The 20627-nt window shown below is 39.3% G+C and overlaps 1 protein-coding gene across 2 annotated transcripts in view; it reads right to left on the minus strand.

Annotated features, from left to right (window-relative positions):
• Window positions 1-16560, minus strand: part of KLHL15 (kelch like family member 15) — a 34839-nt gene extending 18279 nt beyond the window's left edge. For both annotated transcript variants that reach the window (XM_045089413.1, XM_004769162.3), the window contains exons 1-3: window positions 16507-16560; window positions 15733-15932; window positions 2818-3529 (exon numbers count right to left, since the gene is read on the minus strand). In XM_045089413.1, coding sequence (XP_044945348.1) covers window positions 2818-3522 — 705 coding nt within the window. In that variant the 5' untranslated portion in view covers window positions 3523-3529; window positions 15733-15932; window positions 16507-16560. The remainder of the gene's footprint in view (window positions 1-2817; window positions 3530-15732; window positions 15933-16506) is intronic.
• Between the last annotated feature and the right edge of the window lie 4067 nt (window positions 16561-20627).

Raw genomic sequence — 20627 nt, forward strand, 5'->3', positions numbered from 1 at the left:
GTGACAGCTACAGAGTTATGTTATACTATTCTTCCATCTTTTCATGTTTGAACATCCTCATCATAAACAAGAAAAAAGAGAGAGTTCCAGATTCAAAGGGAGACACAACAATCCAATATGCTGTATGAACCTTGATTAAATCCTTTAAAAAAAAACAGCTTAAAAAAAAGACATTTAGGGAACAAGTGAGAAAAATCACAAAATGAAGAGCCTATTACATGACATTAAGGAATTATTGTTAATTTCAACAATGGTATTATGGTTATGTCGAATTTCCTCACTCTTGGGAGATGAGCTGCTCGCTCGAGCAGTTAGGGATGAAGTGTCATAATGTCTACAACATTCTCTGAAATGGTTTTACACAGCTAAAGCCAAGGCGGAAAGATGTTAACAGTCTTAACCTAAAGGATATGTTTATGGGTGATCATTCCACTATTCTTTCATTTAATGTTTAGAAAGTCATAGGAAGTTTTAATAATTTAAAGCTAAAAATAAAATGTGCCTATCAATATTGTTTTTCTAAATTTCAGCAAATAGGATAAAACCACAAATCGAAACTGCCTACGCTTTTCCCTATGTAGATTCTCATACTAAAAAAGGACCAGCACAGATGTAACATGTCTTTATTTCTGTGCCCTTTCTGGCAGTGTGCATATATAATGGATATTAAAATGGCTTTGTTTGAGACCTGCAGCACACTAAGTAAAGGAAAAATGGATGGGCCCTCTTTTCAAGGGAGCTCAAAATAGTATGGTGCAAAATAGTTCAAATTCTTATTTCCCAACCCAATTTTCCATTTAAGTTTGGTTTATGAAGTTTTATTTCTAGAGATAAGCTCTCAAAAATGTTTCTCAACATTCAGAAAGCCAATGTATGTTAACAATGTATGTTAAACTCTATTGGAAATAAAATAGAAGAGAAAGCCACAGAGTACTATGATAAGCAGTAACTCTCATACATCACTAAGACAAGAATCACTGACTACTTTCCATTGATCTTACCAGTATTACTAAAATAAAACTGAAAGATTTCTAAATTACAAAAAAACAAAGCTCCCTCTTTGGCCAGGGCCTTATGAAGTTTTCCTTAGAAATTAACTCAAGAAGGAAGCCTTAACATTTTTATTCTGAGGAGATCTACCCAATCCTGGGCCAGTGGTGAATAATCACATCCTATGCTACAGAAGCAAACAAAATCCATCAGAAGGTACATGAGATGTTTCATGTAATTTACAAAACTACCCGATGGTATTAACTTTCATTTCAGCCACTGTCACTACTGACCACCTTGAACTGGTAATTAGAACATAAAAAGGCTCAGCACTCAGCAATTAAAAATCATTTACTGCTAACAATTATCCATTATATTGTCCCACAGAAGGAGAAATTTTATTTCTTATTTCACCAGTACTTCCATCTAGACTAAAGTTGGAGTGTTTTGTTTAAACCGTGGGAGAGCATTTGCATTTAGTGCATAAAGACAAAACAGAATTCCCCAGAGAAAGAGAACAATAAAAACATTAGTAAGGAAAAAAATCGTTATCAGAGACAAATGATTGACATAGTTGACGTGGGGCCGATTATCACCCAACAAAAAGTAATTAAGCAATGTATTCTTTAGTTTCAGTTATTTCTGCCAGATCCAGTGCATTCTGAGAATAAAGATAAAAATCCCATAAAGTTGGGTTCTCTATTAAAAGTATAAGTTAATGATATTTCACAGCATTTCGGGGGGGGGGGGGACATGCCAGACTGCTGAGTGTTATCTGCAGGGGCAAATCTGTTTATTTTTCAAACGGTGTAAACAACCCTCCTTTGCAAATATTATATTTTTATCACCACGTGTGGTAACTAAAGCTAAAGAACTATTTAACATGAAGGGTGTTGAACCAAAGCTTTAAGTGTGCTTTCTAGAAAGAGGAAAAGATGCAAGAGGTAAACAGAGCCCCAGAGGTAACCGTATGATTAGAAACCAATTAAGTTAAGCAATTACTGAAACTGCTTTCTCTCCTTTTGGCAAGAAAAGATCATAAGTGAAGACTCTGATATAAAAATGAAAGATGCTTGCGTGCAAAAAGGGCAAGGCTGTTTTGGAGAAAGACTATTTTTCAAACAACAGAACTGTTACATGGTAAAATGTGCACAGGGCTGTTTGATCAACGTTGACAGAGGATTTATAGTCTATTTAGTTAGAAATGCCAAAACAATGGTTTTAGACATAAACATGTTTTCATGGTTAAATTTAGTTAGTATTCATAGTGAAACGGGAAAAACAGAACTACTTAAGCATAGGGAAGAAACAACTAGGTAAGGGTAGAGAAGCATCACCACTAGGGCCTATTGCTTTTCAAGAACTATTTTATGTTTACTCACTACATTTTAGAGGAATACAAAACTACATTAATGTACATCATTCAAAACTACAAAAACTCCTCTCAACTCTAATTTCTGCATGTATTACTTAAATTAATTTTTAAAAACGGAGCTAACCTGACCCAATTCAGATTTAATTACTTTGTGAAAAGAAAGAAAAGCTAAAGCAAACTTGGAATATTTTGGATTAAATAATTCTGCTTCAACTTTAAAAGTACTTTTAAAACAAAACTACTCTACTTACCTACCTGGTTCTTCTTTCCCCCACAAAATGTATTTTTAAAAACCTAAATGTACAAGCTACAACACATTAGACTGCTTATCCACTAACTATTCTTATAAACTATTCTTTTTAGCTCCTGACCAAGCCTGGGAATCTGACCTATAAAGACATACTGCCTCAACTAAATGGTGGGTCCTGTCTGTTGCTTTCAAATGCACTAACCTTCTCAAAAACACTGGATGGGGTCATCAAACAAAACCTGATGTTCTGAATGATGGTATCGGTATGTCTCCAGCGTCTTCTATCATGCCGCAGCCAAGACTGCACAGCCTCGTACAGCTCTATCTCTGGGAACCTGCTCAGATGATCATTATCCAAATAAGACATGAGCTTCTCAAAGCTCAGATAAGACAGGAAGTCAGGTCTGGACATGAGTGGCACAAAGTTGTCTAGCAGAAAGGCGTCCAACTTCTCCCTGACTCCCTCGATGTTTACACCAAAATCATCTAAGAGTCTCATAATTTCTGCACAATTTTCTAAGCAGATTTTTGCTAATAGAAAAGAGCAGCAGAACTTCACCACTTCTATAAGTTGAACATACATGGCAGCCTGAAGGATCTCATGAACAGTATTCATACTCAGTTCTATAGTTCCATAATACATAAATTGAAGGACGTGGCTGAAACCAGTAGCAGTTAGACCTTTTAAATGAATTTTGTCCTGATCTCGCTCCCTCATGTCTGCAGTAAACATAATTCTGAAGTAATCACTCTGGGTGGCCAAGAGTGCTTTATGGGCCTGGAACTGATGATCTTCAATAACCAGAGTGACATCAAGAAGCAATCCCTCCTCATACAGTGCTCTGAACCCGGCAGAGACACTGGTGTCATGGATGGAGGAACAGAATCCTTCCACGTCCCCTGCCATGAATCACCTGGAAAAAAGGTAATCAAAGAAAACTGTGTTAATCATTTCCATGCATTATTAACTTAAGAGCTTAAACAATTTTTCATAATTATCTCAATTCCACTGCCTAAGTCTTAAATGTACAAGCCCTTTGGGAGAAGACAACCTAAAGGTTTACAGGCTAATGTTTTTGGCTTCCCTACCTGGGGAAAAAGTCTATTACGTATCGATCAAACGATGGCAAATTGTTAACTCACAAATAATATATGCCTAGCCCACTGATTTTACACTGTTCACCAAACATATTTCACTATCTCCCCAAATTATCAACACAAAAAGGATTTGTCAGCCAAATGCTAAATTATGAGAAAAAGCAACAAAAAAGAAATCAACCCAAAAAGTACCACTGTTGACCTTGAAAAAACCTAGGAACTTACCCAAAGGAAATAATCAGATAAATATGCCAAACTGTACACACATGATTTTTCTTTCTAGCCTTACTTATAATAAAGAACTGGAAAATATTCAAAAGCCCAACAACAGAGTATATGAAGTAAATGTGGTATAGTTCTCTAATGGAGTACTGTAACAACTGAAAACGATGGCAGAAATCTACCTATTCTGACAAAGGATGTTTATTAGGTATTGTTACGTGAAAAAAGCAATGAAGCAGACAACTGCAGTTTACTTGGAGCATTTTCCAAAATTAAATACACACATGTATGTTGAGATAAGAAAATGTCTGGAGGAACAGATACCAAAATGATATCCTCGGGTAGTAAGATTTCAAGAAACTGAGATTTACCCCCTTCTCTTTTTTACTTACCTCATTAACCTTATTGTAAAAAAAAAACAATGATCACATATTATTTATATATTTAAAATATAAATATGTAAATTTTTGAAAGGAATGAAAGCACATTTTTGCATATCAGAGAAATGAAGCCAAGAGAATGGAATGATAATTAGATCTTCTAGGGCAGAATAAACTAATTGAGTTTATTAGACTGTTTCTGAAGCAAAGTAATTTTCTCCTTTTCACACGACTACTCTCCTTTCCACCCTGCCGGCCAGGCCAAGGGCCACTTATCTTCTCCTCTCATCCTTCCCAGCTCCGGGGCCTCCTCCCATCCCCAATTCCCTCCCTACCCTTTTCGTCTGTGCCCTGTGGAACCTTGGGTCAGAGTAAACAAACTCCCCTACCAGCTCCTGCTGGTCGCAAAGTTTTCTCCACAGTCTGATTTAAACATACAAAAAAAAATCCTCTTCTGTAGCTTATTAAGCCTACCTTCTAAGCCTTCTTTTAGGTTTCTACTGTCCTTTTTCTAAAACATGGCCTTTCGCTCAGATAGAAATCTATCTTCTACTGCTCCTTGTCACTGATCACATACCCACATCCTCACCAATGACTCTCGCCCCCATGTTCATGGACAACCTTGGCACCCGGCTAAGGCTCCTGTTCTCCACCTTTTCAATGCTCACATAAGATCACTCGTACAAAACCCACAAAGTCTAACTTCCTTGGCCACCTCAACTCCTACAACCTCCCCCCTGACTCCATTTTAAAACCGTGTTCCCCTACCTGCTAGAACGCACCACAATCTAAAACCGGTTACCATCTAAAATCTCAACTGTCAACTTTTCATTCTGGCTTAACCTTCATCTCTCTTTTCACTTGGCCTATCAATCCCAAACTTTACTTTCTGTCCTTCTCCTGCATAGACCTTCTAGTATCCGACCCAATCTCCCAAGTGCTTTCCTTTCCGGTCTCCCCCACTCTATCACCATTACCTCCTCCTTTACTTGCCATAAGAGCGTCTCGGTGTGTGCCAGGCATTGTGGTAGGCATGGAGGTGTCTTTCGGGAATCCCTCCCGCACCCTGGATTTGGCAGAGGCCTCCGATGTGGCAATGAAAAGGCAGCTTCCATGGCCATGCTAAAAGCACTACTTCTCCACCCTAGTGAGTAAGCTATCACTGTATTTTTCTACTTTGTTTCATCAATATGTTATCTGTGACACCCTATGTTTAATTTCTTGACCTATTAACCCAGCAGTTATTAATTCAGCAGTTATCCCAGTCTAAAGTCATCTTTAAGAAAATCCTTTGTTAGCAAGAAAAATGTCTGAAAGGATAATAGAACATAATGTTAAAAACGGTTATCTCAGGATGGTAGAATATTAAGCAGTTCTAATTTGTTCCCTTTTGCTAAACTGTGTTTTCTAATCCCCCTGCCACAAAAGTGTACTATTGTTTTTGAAAAAATCTCATTTTAAAAACTGGAATTTCATTTTAAAAATTAAAGGTTTAAAATAAAAAATTTTTTTAAAAATTGAAGGTTTAAAAAAAAACCCTTTAATTGCCAAATCCAATGATTAGATACTGGCCCCTATTTCTCAGAATCCTTCTGCAGTATGACTTCCTCCCGTGGCTCATCACTTGCTCTGTTTCAGGATACTATTTCAATTGTCTTTCTATTCCTGGGCTGCTTACTTCTGAAATCTCCTCCCTGGACTCATGTTCTCAGACCTTTTCTCTTCTCATCTAAACACTGTGTCTCCTTAAATGACTTCATTTAAACCCAGGGTTTCTCCTATTACCCACCTCTACCCATACCTTGACCACCTCTGTCCCAGTGGTGAATGGTCCGCTAGATACTTAGTGCCCCCCCACTGGGATCTCAAAATCATGTCTAAAAGTAGTCATAATTCTACCTTCTCCCAATCAGTTCTTTCTTCTGTATTCCCCATCTTACCAAGAGGCATCCTAGGTGCTCTTGTCCCGGTTTGTCCCTAACTTACCTTCAAGTATTACTGATTAAATGACATAGTATGTTTACTTACCTAAGGCAGCAAAATATGCATAAGGTGAAATTATTATCAAGTTTTTTTTATTAGTACTCCATTAATTCAAAAGCTATACTTTCATTTTGGAAAGGCAGAACACAAGAGGGCTGTTTATCATTTGGAAAAGAGATATAAAATATTTTAGACTCTGCAAGCAATGCTTGGCAGAACAACTTTACTAATACATTCAAGATTAAAGTAAGCTACTAGGATTTTTTTTCCTGAATTATTTTTTAAAGGTAAAATTAGAATTAGAGCTTAGAATTTTCCAAGTGATATGAGGCATCTGTACACAACTGAGCACTGGGAACAAAAGGAACATCATACAGTGTGGTATCTGAATAATCAAACATTATGGTTAATAGAGGACTACTCACATCACATTAACGATCAATTTTCAGAATAACTGGAATTAAAAAAACACAGTAAGTTAAACCGATAAAATATTTGATATTTCATTATCTTTCTCAGGATCACCAATTAGCACTCTAACATCAGTCAAGATATTGGTCACATTTAATGAAGATTCAGCAGTACAAGACTGGACATTAGCATTCATATACTTGAGAGTAGACTACTTTGTCTTTTATTAATCTGTTATTTTGATAGTGCCTAAAATACCATATATTTCACTCCTTGTCAAAGTGACCCTCTCTATTCAACAGCTGTCACTATCAGATTAGGTCTCAAACAGCTATCATTTACCTTTCTGAAAAAGGTTCCATCTAAAGGAAATTTTTAAAAAGAGATACTATGATGCAGTAAACATAGAGGTACATAGATCTTTTTGAATTCATGCTTTCAGTTTTCTTTGGGTAAATACCCAGAAGTGGAATTACTGGGTCATATGGTAATTCTATTTTTAATTTTTTGCAAAACCCCCATACTGTTTTCCACAATGGCTGTACCAATCTGCAATAGCCAAAATATGGAAGCAACCTAAGTGTCTACTGACTGATGAATGCATAAAGAATGTGGAGTTATACATAATACATATATAGAACACACACACACACACACACACACACACACGGAATAATACTCAGCCATAAAAAAGGGAAAAAAAGAAATCTTGCCATTTGCAACAAGATGGATGGACCTAGAGAGTATAATGCCAAGTAAAGTAAGTCAGAAAGACAGATATCATATGATTTCACTAATATGCAGAATTTTAAAAACAAATGAACAAGGAAAAAGAGACAACAGACTCTTAAACACAGAGAACAAACTGGTGGTTGCCAGAGGGGAAGCTGGTGGGGGGAATGGGTGAAAAAAAGAGGATGAAGAGTACACTTCTCTTGATGAACACTGAGAAATGTATAAAATTGTTCAATCACTATATTGTATACCTGAAACCAATATACACCTCTATGTTAATGGTACTTGAATTAAAAAAAAATTTTTTTTAAAGGAGAAACCATGCTTTCTCAAAAGCAGCAATCTAGGTTCCAGATACTTACTATGGCAGAATCATCACAGGGCAAAGAAGCAAGGGGGGGTGGGGAAGGAGAATGACTGGTAAACTGGGAGTCAAAAGATCCTAAAAATACAGCACCCATTCGTATTCCTCTGGGCACCCAGCCCACTAAGGGGGACTCCAAGTAGGCCAGCTTCCCCGCTGTGATCCTGTCCAGTCACATAAGGTCAGATTGGGGTGGGAAACAGGCATCAAGATGAACTCTCTCTTGTCAAGAATTTAGAAAAGGGGAAAAGAGAGGCACACCGACCGTGTATGACTAGGACTAGAAGATGTCGAAGAGCAGCTGTGGGCACCAACTTCTGCTTGCCATGCTGGCTTGGCTATCAGAGAAAGCCAGTGAACTGAGAAAGAAGAATAAAGCGAAGACAAGAGGACAGGGAGTGCTCCCCAATGCCCTCATTTTTCCCGCTGCTAGGCCCAGCTCTATTCCTGTCCCCGGATTCTAAAAGAAATCCTTCCATGCTTAGAATAAATTCCAATTTTACTACCTTAGGTGGGTTTTTTTCCTTCGTATTATAATCAAGATCCCTGACTAATGTGTTTTAGAACAGAAATTCTATACTTTAAGTTACTCAAACCTTCTTGGTCTTATATGTATACATCTAAAACTGAGAACATTGAACATGATGAATTCAAAATTTTGTCATAAAACTCTCACTTATTCTCCTCCAGAGGTATAATGCACTTAATGCGGGCATGCAGACTAAATAAACTATAGTTATTTCTCAAGTCTTAGCAATGCGCATTTGTCAAATTTACTTGATCTAAATTGACTCTTAAAACTAATTTGTGGTAGCTGGAACATATCAGTTAACTTTTTTTCTACATGAAAAAGCTTGGTGCATCTATCAATAAGACTAACAGCTTTAGAGCAGCAAAAGTATTTTACATTTTAATGGGAAGCATGTGTATAAGTATAAAATAGTAAAATACTCAGTGATTAACTGACCAACATTTAATCTCTAAATGGAAGTAGTGAGTTAAGAGTCCAGGTGTTGGAGTAAGGTGCCATGTTTGAATCCCGGGTCTGCCTCTTACCAGCTATGACCTTGGGGCAAGCTATTTACTCTCTCTGTGCTCTGATGTCCTGATCTGTATAAAGCGACATCAATATCAACAGAACCTTCCTTATAGGTGGCTGTGAGGATTACATGAATGACTACACGTAAAGACTTGGGACCAGTATGTGGCATTTAAGGACACCCTAATGTTAGGGCTTATTATGCCCTTTCTGTTGGTGTTACTGGAACCAGTATAACAGACCTGACCCTTTAAGAGTCCTGTTGTCTCTGGAAAAACCCTTCTCCTTAGCCATAGCATTTCCTTCAAACCCCAACCTGTCTTTATCAACTCTAACTTGATAAAGACACTAGGGCTGAGGGGTGAAATTTTTCAAGGTCATGCAACTAGTTAGATAAAATTAGAATTTGATTTGCAAAAAATACAAAGAAACTTGTATTCTGTTGGAAAGAGCAAAACTTTGGAGATTAAGAGTGCTCACTAGTACTTACCACTGCGTGACCTGGAGAATTTCAGTTAACTTCCTGACTTTAGTTTCCATCCATCCACACATTAGGAATTATCACCACCACCTTATTACTGAGTTGTGGTGGTGATTAAACGAATTTGCTTAAATGCCTAGCCCAGAGCAAGGCCCTCCACCAGAGGTCACTCAATTTTGGCTTCCACTGTCCAACTCTTGCCTATTTATCATTCACAAAACCAAAGGAACTTGATACCCCTCAAAATCACCTCTACAGATCCCACACCTCCCTAGGGTTTATCACAATTTAAGTTTAGAAGAGAGTAGATGTAATGGTAGTTAAAACCCTGGACTTCATTTTGTAATGGCATTATTTTCCATATTTTCTCATCACACAAGTATAATTTTCTAGCTTTTATGGGCTCTTCAAGTTTTTCTGCCCTAACCAGAGTACCCACTCTCTACATTTGTCCTGTTCAATACACAAGGTCTATGGAGCCCTTGAAATGTGTCTAGTCCAAACTGACATGTGCTGTTAAATATAAAATGGATGCCAGAAAAAAAAATGGATGCCAGATTTTGAAGAGCTAGTACAAAAAAGAAAGGGTTAGTTATCTCATTGTACAAAATGTTGTACTGATCACATATTGAAGTAGTATTTTGGATACAGTGGGTTAAATAAGATATGTTAAAAGTAATCTCATCTATTTTTGACTTAAAAAAAACCCAGTGACTATGAGAAAATTTAAAATTACATTTATCTTGTATTATATTCTATTGGACACCACAAATCAACAAAATCAATGCTTAAGGCATCAAACAACCAAACTTACAAATGAACACTTGAAACAAAACCACCTTGTTCACAATCCATACCCTGGAAGCTACCAAAAAAGAAGAAAAAGTGAGGCTTAAATTAAAATAAAAACACAAAATACACGTAGAAGCAAATTAAAATATTAATTAGAAAAAGGAAAGTGTAAGAATAAAAAAAACATAAAAACTTATGCATAAGAATAAATAAAATCTTAAAAAAAACTTATGCATAAGAATTCTGTAAGAATTACAGCAAATTATGGAATAAGTAAATAATTAAAAAATAAATCACTGTAAAACTAAGCTCAAATAAGAACTATAAATCAATGAGAACTGGTGAAAAAAACCCATTAAGGGGTTTTGAGAAGAGAGATTTACTAACATACAAAATGTTCAATGTACAAAAATTCTGTATCCTCACTTTTCAGAAACAGATCATCAGATTAAAGGAAATCATGGTTTATAAACCCACATATGTATATATTCTACATTTGGCTTTACAATGTTAAATGGAAGATTTTTTCCAAAGCAGGACCAACTTAAACTAGTGACAAGACATACACTACTAGAAAAGAAATATTGAAGAGTTTGCCTTGTTTCATTAACTTGGCACTGATTTAAAAAAAAAAAAAAAGCCTCATATTTTCTACGCATAAGAATGATTAGTATAGGGGCGCCTGTGTGGCTTAGAGGGTTAAGCCTCTGCCCTCGGCTCAGGTCATGATCTCAGGGTCCTGGGATCGAGCCCTGCATCGGGCTCTCTGCTGAGTGGGAAGCCTGCTTCCCCTTCTCTCTCTGCCCACCTCCCTACTTGTGATCTGTCAAATAAATAAATAAAAATAAAAATAATTTTTTAAAAAGAATGATTAGTATAGCACTTTCCAAAGTGTAGTCCAGGGACAAATGGGGTCCTTATCCTCTAAAAGGATTCCACAAAGTCAAAACTATTTTCACACTAATAATTTTAGAAGTTGTTTTTTTCACTTTCATTCTCTCAGTGTTTTCCAGAAGCTACACATGTGATATGGTAACAGATTAAATGCAGAAGCTGATAAGAAGCCCATTGTCTTCCATTAAGTCAGATATTAATTAGATTTGCAAAAAGGTAAAAATTAGATCTTCTCACCAAGTTTTGTATGGTCTGGAAAACATTTTTGTCAAAAATGCTATTTAATGTGTAATGGGTTTAATATTCCAGTTTTAATTTATATTATAATAAATATAAACAGATACAACCCACACAAACAAAAGCTCTTTAGGATCTCCAAAATTTTTAAGAGAATAATGAAGTCTTGAGACCAAAAGGTTTGAGTACTACTGATGGTATGATCAAGAGATCAATGACAACACACGCATATACACAAAACATACTCTTCCTACCTCTGCCCTGGAAGCCTATTACTGCTATTTATATCACAGAAATTTCTAACAGTTCAAACTCTCTAGTGACCAGTAAAGAAAGAAGTCTGGTGGGGGTAAAATTGGACAGGAAATTAAAGGCAAAGAAATTAAATGCTTCCTTTTCAGTTAGAAGGCTGCCATTCTGATTTGAAGGCAAAATTCTAGGCAATTAAATAGAAGATGTTTCAAAATTAAGGTCCATGTTTATGCCATAAGCATTAATGCTTTCACATTCCTCCCAAAGGTCCTTAAAAACTCATACAAAATCCTAACTCATTTGAAACAAAAGCTAGATTCTCAGCTTATACTTATTTTCAATGAAAAGTTTAAATTATTTCATACTACCTTCATGCTTAAACTGGTAGATTACCAAAGTTGGTGCCTAATGCAGAAAATCCCATACTCACACACTGAAAAGAAAATGCAAGGTTTACTATGGATAAAAATAGAATTAATTTCTGAGTCATAAAGTTTCTCACCATTTCTGTAACTTATAAAGAAAAAAATCTAAGTTCGGCAATCTCAAAGTGGCTAACTTCTCAATCTAAAAGGCAAGAAAATTTTAAAAACAGACTCACTGTATTAGCTATATTAGCAGTCATTTTACTCTTGGATACACTATTCAGATTGAGAAACAACTCAATTTTAATATGGGAGGAAAGGCTGCACAACTTTAATTTGTTTAATACTGGAAATTCTTTCTTGTCTATCTAAATGTTTTTATAACTCAGTACCAAATTGCAAATGACTGTTTAAGCTTTTAGGAAGGCTCCAGCCCCAGGTTGGCACCTATCATCTAAATTACTTCACTTTTCAGGTATGTTTAGCATTTAATCGTTCTATAATACAAGAAACCTTGCAAGAAAAAAAAAATCACTCCTGCTTCAATGCTATTTTTTCATCAGAAGATTTTCATTTAATGCTCCTCTGCCTATTCCTCAGTACGAACAGTAGTAGTCCAAGAGTGATGTCATGGAAAACAGCTTCCCTAGCCTTTAGAGATTGGATCCAGTGAGAATTCTAGGAAAAGCCTCTATTGGGGAATAAAACCCCAAATCTTCTAAGTTATATCCTAACAAGAAATCATCAACATTATAATGTTAACATTCTAGTTCTCTATAAGAATTATACAATCAAACTAAATCTTTCATAAGGTCTTGATGTTCTGATACAGATTTACTGCAAATCTTTAAATGATGTAAAATCATTAACTAAACTCAATGATTTTATCAGAGACAAAGGAATAAATTTTCTATCTGTTCTTATATGTTTCAATGATTCAGCCAGATGAGCCTTATATTAAATACAGAGTACCCTGCCTTTTCCAGCTTCTTCCAAAGTAAAATTTCTAATTCTGAAAATGCCTTCCACTTTTGGACCAGTAGCAGTACAACATATATCCACAACGAGATGAACCATGAGAGCCCCTCCAACGATTCTTAAGATGGTAATAATAATTATCTCCTATTACTCTCCCCCCTCATTCACCATGCCCCAGATACACTGGCCTCTTGAGCTGTTTCTTGAAAACAAGCCACACACCCAACTTAAGGCTTCTACACTTGCTGTTCCCTTTGCCTGGATTACTACATTCCCAGATATATACGGTTCCCTTCAAGTCTACTCCAGTGGCATCTCAAGTGAGGCCTTCCCCAAACCCCATCTTTGAAAACAAAACAAAAAAAAAAAAACCAAAAACCTCACCCACCCCCCACAACCAGAAATCCTCACTTTCCCTTTCTGCTTTATTTTTTTCTACAGTATATTGAAATAGAGATAACAGGCTCTTTTTTTCTTAATTAGTTTGCTTTTTATGTTTTTTTTTTCAGTTTTGCTTTGACTGTTGTATCCCTCACAACCTAGAAATAACAGCACTTGGCACGTAATAGGTGCTTAATAAATATTTGTTGGATGAAGAGATCAATTTAATTTTCATGACACTCCATGTTCTGTAACCCTCCTTGATTTAAAGATGAGAAGAATCAAAAGCTCACAGAGGTTAAGGAACTTGCCCCAGGCTATGAGTCTTAAGTGGTAGAGTTGGGGTCCATTCCACTTCTGATCATGTGTGTTTAACCAGTATCCTACAATGCTTCACCAATGACTCTTTCATTTCTCTTCAATAAAAAACCCCACACCAACTACAGTATTCCAGTTCAGAGGACACATATGCTAATAAATTAATTCAACCCCTCAAACTAAATATTCATTCTTCTCCCAGCTAATGTTATTAACTCTTAAAATATTTACAAGGTGAATGGCAAGCTGACAAGGCCAACTAATTTTGGGGGCCCAAGCGAAATGAAAGTTTGGGTTCCTTATCCTAAAGCAGGAAAAAAATGTTGTTAAAGGTACTAGAATAAAAAGGTTTCTCCTTTCTTCTGTGGTCTCTCTTGACTTGTCATGTTGTTTTTTTATTTGTGGTTTAATGCATTCTAAGTGAAGAAAAATGAAAAGTTTAAATTAGCATGAATTTTACCATTCACCTTTATATTACACAATGCCAGTTTTAAATGCAGATTATTACACCAACTTCAGGGCCCTTTTGAACACCCATGAAGCCAAGCCAGCCCTGGTTCCAAGATTTTAGACCCAGGTAACCCAAATCAAGGCAGAGAGAAGGTCAAACCTTGAAACTCCCAATAAAGCAGTGATTTGCCAAAATTTTATCTTTAGGACAAACGATAAGCCCATTTTATAAAAGCTAGCACATTAAGATAGGCTCTTCCATTTGCTAATTTAATCGTGCCTGCTTATATTGCTCTGCCTTTTTATAAAACACAAAAGCATACTCGAAAAAAAACTGGTATTGGGTTATAAATAAAACATTTCAGAAAAAACTCAGAAAACCATTTGCTGGCTAAAATAATAATATACTAAAAAAATGCTTCTTTTTCACTTTTTGTGGACCATTTTTAAGCCAAATCATACTACATTTTTGATGTACCTAGTAGGAATGATTCCATACTGATCTGTTACACATATATATTAGTTCTGACAAATAATAAATCCAATTTCTCAAACCACAAATACTTACTCTTCTATTATTCCTAACTTACATCAGCAGTAGAGTGCAAATTAACACCAATTCCCACTGAAAAACTGGCTCTAAGCACCTACTAAGTGCTGTGAGGATTTAAAAAGAGAATTATATAAACACTATTACATTGTCGAAAAGTTGAAAATTTCTATGCATTTCTAGATCTGGTAAGAATTACAGAAATCTGAATCCATTTATAAGCTCTTCAAAAACAATTTTCAAATTAGTAGAGATATTCAGGCATCCTGTTCTCTAGACATGAAAAAAAAGCATTAAATTAGAGTATATATCTTAAAAGCATTTTCTAAGTTACCATTAAATCAGGTCAACAAAAATAAATATAAATTCGGAAAATATAGAAGACTAGACATTAAATACTCCAAGTGAGAAAAAGAGCATAAGAGGCCTAGAAAAATGAAAAGCAAATAACTACAGTAACGTTAAATTTGAATTAAAGAATACCGTTATTTAAATAAGCAGTTAGCATTTCGTAGGAAGAAGGCCAAGCAACGTGACTATTATATATCCAGTTGATTCGCAGCACTGCTTCGCTATTCCGTACTTATTGCTTATACTTATAATACAGGGGAAAAAAAAGAGGCAGCAACAGTTAGCCACTACAACATTAACCACTCTGGCAAAGGTTACTTAAAAAATCGCTTTGCATTTTTACAACACTTTACATCTATAGGTTATTTTCACATATATGACCTCATATAGTCCTCTCTACCCTGTGATGTGGCTGGCTATTACTGCCTAGATTTCATAGATAAGAAACCGATGTTCGGTAAGCGATTTTCTCAGCGTCACCCAGTCGAACCCAGACCTTCTGATTCCACGTTTTATGCCTCGCATTTCGCATAGTTCTATTTCAGGCATAAACAGAATTTTTAAAGGGGAGGAACGGGTTAGGGAGAAAATAATCATGGTACCTGCAGCTGTGTGCTGCAAAAAATGGCTGAATTATGCTTCTTCCGTTTTTTCCCCCCCCTCCTTGAAAAAAAATTATATTTCAAACAATTTAAGTAAACTCAAATTAGGTCCCGGCGTCTACCAAATGTTTGACTCGGGTCTGTGCAGAAAACGCTACCGAACCCGTGCCCAGCGCGGGGCCGCGGACGAAGCCCGGGCTCCTGCAGGCCGGAGGGCCAGGGGCGGCTACGCACCTCGGGGGTCTGTCCAACCTCTAGTGGACGGCAGTCTGCATCAGGAAGAAGCGGGCCGGCGGGCCGGGCGGTGGGCGGTCGGGCGCCGGGATGGCACTCGGCAGGCTCCTCGAACCTCTACAAGGGGCCGCTCCCGGGCCGGGCCGGGGCACTCCGGCGGGGGGCGAGTCTGGGCGCCTGCGGGCCCCTCGGAACCAGTCCTGGGAAAGAAGACAGTGCTGAGTCGCGAGTCGAGACAGTCGGGCTCGGCGTAAGGCGGCGCAGCGTCGGGGCCGGGCCCGGCCTTGCCAACGCCAGGGGCCTCGCGGCGCCTGGCGGGGCTCGGCCGGAGGGCCGACTCGGGGCCACGGGCGGGGGAAAGGGCTGGGGGGCCGCGGGCAGCGGCAGAAGAACCGGCAGCAGCAGCGTCGACGACGGCGTCTCCGGGCTTCTGCCCCGAAGCGCGCCGAGCCTTAGGATCACCCACGCCGGGGGTGGAGGAAGGCGGGAAAGGGGCGGGCAAGGGGCGGAGCGTGCGAGGCCACGAGCCAGGGGCCGCTCCGGGCCGCGCGCCCCCTGCGGGCCGCGGGAGCCGCCCGGGGCCGGCCCAGGGAGGCGGGGCCCGCCGGCAGGGGGCTCCATGCGCCGTCGTCGCAACGCGGAAACCTGCCACGCGGGTAGGGAGGTCGAAGGGCGGGAAGACGAGAGTTGGAAAGCAGGCCTCGGAGGCGTCCTCGGCCCCCATCGGCGCCTCGAGGGGGCCCGTGCGCGGGCCGCGGCCCGGAGGGTGTTTACCTTCCCCCTGGTCGAGCGCCAATGCCGCCATGTTTCAGCCAGCGCGCGTCACTTCCGGCGCTGGGGGAGCGGGAGCGGGTGTGGGAGTGGGGTGGGGGCAGGGCTGTCCCACGCCCGCGGGGCCCCACGTTCAAGCCGGCCACGCCGGCGGGCCCCACCGAGGGAATAATGCGGCCGGGCGCTGCTCTGCGGGCCCGGCCGAACGCGCTTTCCCTCGTGGCGTCGCCGTCGGGGCTGGGAACGCTCGGCGGTGCTCGTCTCCGCGCTGCGGTCCCGCTTAGTCTACGCGAGCGGTGGGCTAAAGCTATAGCGGTGCGCCCACCCTGGACAAGTTGAGGATTGGGACGCCCGGAAAATGTCATTTTGCATCTTAAACACCGCGGTGGGGTTGGGGTGGAGGAATCTGCGACGACGGGCGGGAAGCCTTGCCATAGCTACCTGTTATAAAATTGACTACATCTGCGCCAAATGACATCATTTTTGTAAGGCAATTTGCAGGGGGTTATTGCGTCATAGTTCCACTTGGCTTATTACACAACGATTACACGTTTCGGAAATGCATTTCCCAGAGGTGGGAAAATTCATAGAAAACGGCATGTCTGCACCACACAGAAATGTCGGATCTAAAAACGCTGTTCTATTTGCGTCAAAATAAGATGGCAAGAACGAACATTCAGAGAGCAGCGATTTGGGGGGTGGCTATTCTTTTTAAGTAAATCAGCTGTAGAATTCTAGCTAATGCTTTTAAAACGCCGCCTTTCTTGATTTAAAAATATTAAAACACTATAGGACTGTTCTGTAAATTTGTTATTGTGAAATCAATCTCTTTGTGAGAAAAATGTGAATGACAGAAATACACAGCTGGAGGCCAGTGGTTCTACAGCTAACCTTAAATTAAGCCATCCGTTGCCCATTTCTAATCCTAAACTGAGGAATTTCTCCTACCCCAACCCCCACCCCATCCCCCGCCGCCATTTTCTCTCTAGACCAATATCCTGATGAATTTACAGTGAGGTGTGTGGCTAAAAGCGATCATTATCTCTTTCTAGCAAACTTGAACATGTCATGTTTCCCAAGAGGCCAAGATAGCACACGGTGTACTGTTTTGCTGAAGTAGACTAGTTCGTGGGAAAAAAATAAAGAATCACCTGAATCCTTTGGAAACAGGGAAATAAGCTTAACTTTTCTGACTTAAACTATAAAACGAGCTTTTCCGACTTAAACTATAAAACGAGCTTTAAAAAACTATAAGCCCTAAAATACAGCATACATTCAACTTTGAATATTTGAGTTTTCATACATTATTCTTGAACATTTAGAAGTGGTGAATTTTATTTTTGTGTACTAGCGAACAAGCTTATATTTTGAAGTATATATTACATAGTGTAGTAGTGACCTATCTAGAGAGAAACTTAGGTTCTTGACTAAAGCAGGAACCAAAATGTGTCTGTGTTCTATGTAGCTGGTATGTACACCTACAGTGAGTGATGTCCTAAACCATTGTGATTAGTACATCCTTATTATGACATTACCAGGCCTCATATGTGGCATTAAAATTTTGTCCAAAAGGCTCTTTTTTTTAATGGCCTTTTAAAAAAAGATTTTATTTATTTATTTGACAGAGAGAGATCACAAGTAAACAGAGCAGCAGGCAGAGAGAGCAGGGGAAGCAGGCTGCCTGCGGAGCAATGGGGCTGGATCCCAGGACCCTGAGATCATGACCTGAGCTGAAGGCAGAGGCTTTAACCCACTGAGCCACCCAGGCACCCCAAGGCTCTTTTTAAAAAAATACCATTTCTGAAACTAGGCAGTGTCTTTTCATCAATACGTATATTTACTATGTAGAGTCCATTCCTGGGCGTGAGTGGGGGGATGGGAGGGGTGAGGGCGTAGGGGTTCTGGGGTTCTGTTTAATCAATGATACCTCTTTCACTCTCATTTTTTTTAGAGTGTTTTATAGAAGGGTCTAGTACAGTAAAGAGCATTCTGCTTCTCTGAGACCAAGCAAAGTTAAACCACGTCATTTAAATAAACTAACTCCTCCAGGTAATTCCTGTATTCAATTACTTTTCCCACCAATTACTGGAAAGTAATGGGAGCTCCCAAATACCTTGAGGGCATCCTTTCACATTGGTAGAGTCCCACAGGGCAAATGGAAGCTGTCTTTTCCTAGCCCTCTAACTTAAGTATTTGAGAATACTCCTCAAATCCGCTGCCTTGCTGTCTGAAATGTCCCGAGGCATGCTGGAGGCTTGGGTCTAAGAGGCGGTAGAGTGGGAAGGAAGTTGCAACCTGGAGGTTAGGAGGATTTAGGATACTGCACAATCTTACCCTGCCCCCACTTTTTTTTTTTTTTTTTTTTTTAAAGCAGTCAAGGCTTTTTAGAAACCTAGAGTCTGCAGTCAGGTAATTGTCTTGGTAATCCCTTTGCATGTAACTGGCTCCCACCTTAACCTCTGGGAATCGAATTACATCTTCAGTGAACTCTGACAAGGTTACACGTGCATCTCTTTCCTCTTTAACACTGTTTGGACAGGCGCCCTATAGTCGATCAGGGGTTTTAAGGCATCTTGTTGAGGTCCAGTCCATTTCAGTCCCTCAGGGCCCACCAGCATCCCCCTCCCGCAAAATCAGTACCAACTTCTGCCAGCTCACACTAAGACCTGTACACTGACACATTCCAAAAGGATGGTGGCTGTTGTCCTAAACATTTTTTGGTGCATATACCACATAGAACCTTCAAAACGCAATCTGAGCGGCTCCTGGCTGACTCAGTTGGAGGAGCATGCAACTCCTAATCTCAGGATCCTAAATTTGAAACCCACATTGAGTGTGGAGATTACTTTTTAAAAAATAAACTTTTTAAAAATATTAGTAATATTTTAATATTATTTATTAATTCTTGTTAATAAATTTTATTAATTATTTATTAGTTCTATTAAATATTAATTAGTATTTCGATATTTATTTAATAATAATTATTATTATTTATTTAAAATTTAAATTTTGGGGGCGCCTGGGTGGCTCAGTGGGTTAAAGCCCCTGCCTTCAGCTCAGGTCATGATCCCATGGTCCTGGGATCGAGCCCCGCATTGGGCTCTCTGCTCAGCAGGGAGCCTTCTTCACCCCCATCTCTACCTGCCTCTGCCTACTTGTGATCTCTCTCTCTGTCAAATAAATAAATAAATAAAAATCTTTAAAAAATTTTTTAATTTTTTTAAAATTTTTTAATTTTTAAATTTAATAATAATAATAAATAATGCAATCTGAGAGTCCCCAAATTTTCCAGCCTTTAAAGTTTGTTGTTTTTACAACCCCATAGAATAATTTGATCCTTGGAGCGCCTGGGTGGTAAAGGTCTGCCTTTGGCTCAGGTCATGATTCCAGAGTCCTGGATCGAGCCCCACATTGGGGCTCCCTCCTCCACGGGGGAGCCTGCTTCTTCCTCTCTCTCTGCTGCTCCCTGGGTTTGTGCACTTGCACTCTCTCTCTTCCTCTCTGTCAAATAAATAAAATGTTTAAAAAAAAATAACTTGAGCCTTTATGTTGCATGACTAACAGGAAATGGGTGTCTTCATGAATGTTGGAGGATTGGGCTAATGCCTACATGCCTTGGTTGTTGCTGGTCACCTGTCACTTGGAATGGCTCCTTGTAGTTTCTCTCCTATTATCTCTAGCCTCTGGTCTGTCACCACCTCTCCACGTTTCTCCAGTATTCCCTGTGTACTTCTCAACTCACAAACCTGACTCTCCCTCCAGTCCTCTAGCAAAGCAGAAACCCAAGGCCATCACAAGGAAACTTCAGTCTCTCTAATTAGCAATAATCACGCTTCAGATAAACCTCATTGGTTTACGATACTGCCACTGCGCAAATCTTTTTAAACAGGACATGGCTTCTCTGGTCATCTCTAAGCCAGATTTGTGGCCATTAAGTGGGAACCCTTTGCTAAGCATAGGAAAGGGTTTGTCCCAGTTCTCTTCCCCAAACTCATGAGCCTTTAAACCCATCCCCTGGGCCCAGCTAGGAGAGTGCCAGGTCCCTAAACAAAAGGAATATGGGCACACACACAAAAAGCCTTCAGAGAGTACTCCCCCTCCATGAGATAGTGTGTATTTGAAGT

This window comes from Mustela putorius, unplaced genomic scaffold (genome assembly GCF_011764305.1).
Source record: "Mustela putorius furo isolate JIRA1106 unplaced genomic scaffold, ASM1176430v1.1 tig00003836_pilon_pilon_pilon, whole genome shotgun sequence".
NCBI classification, from domain to species: Eukaryota; Metazoa; Chordata; class Mammalia; order Carnivora; family Mustelidae; genus Mustela; species Mustela putorius.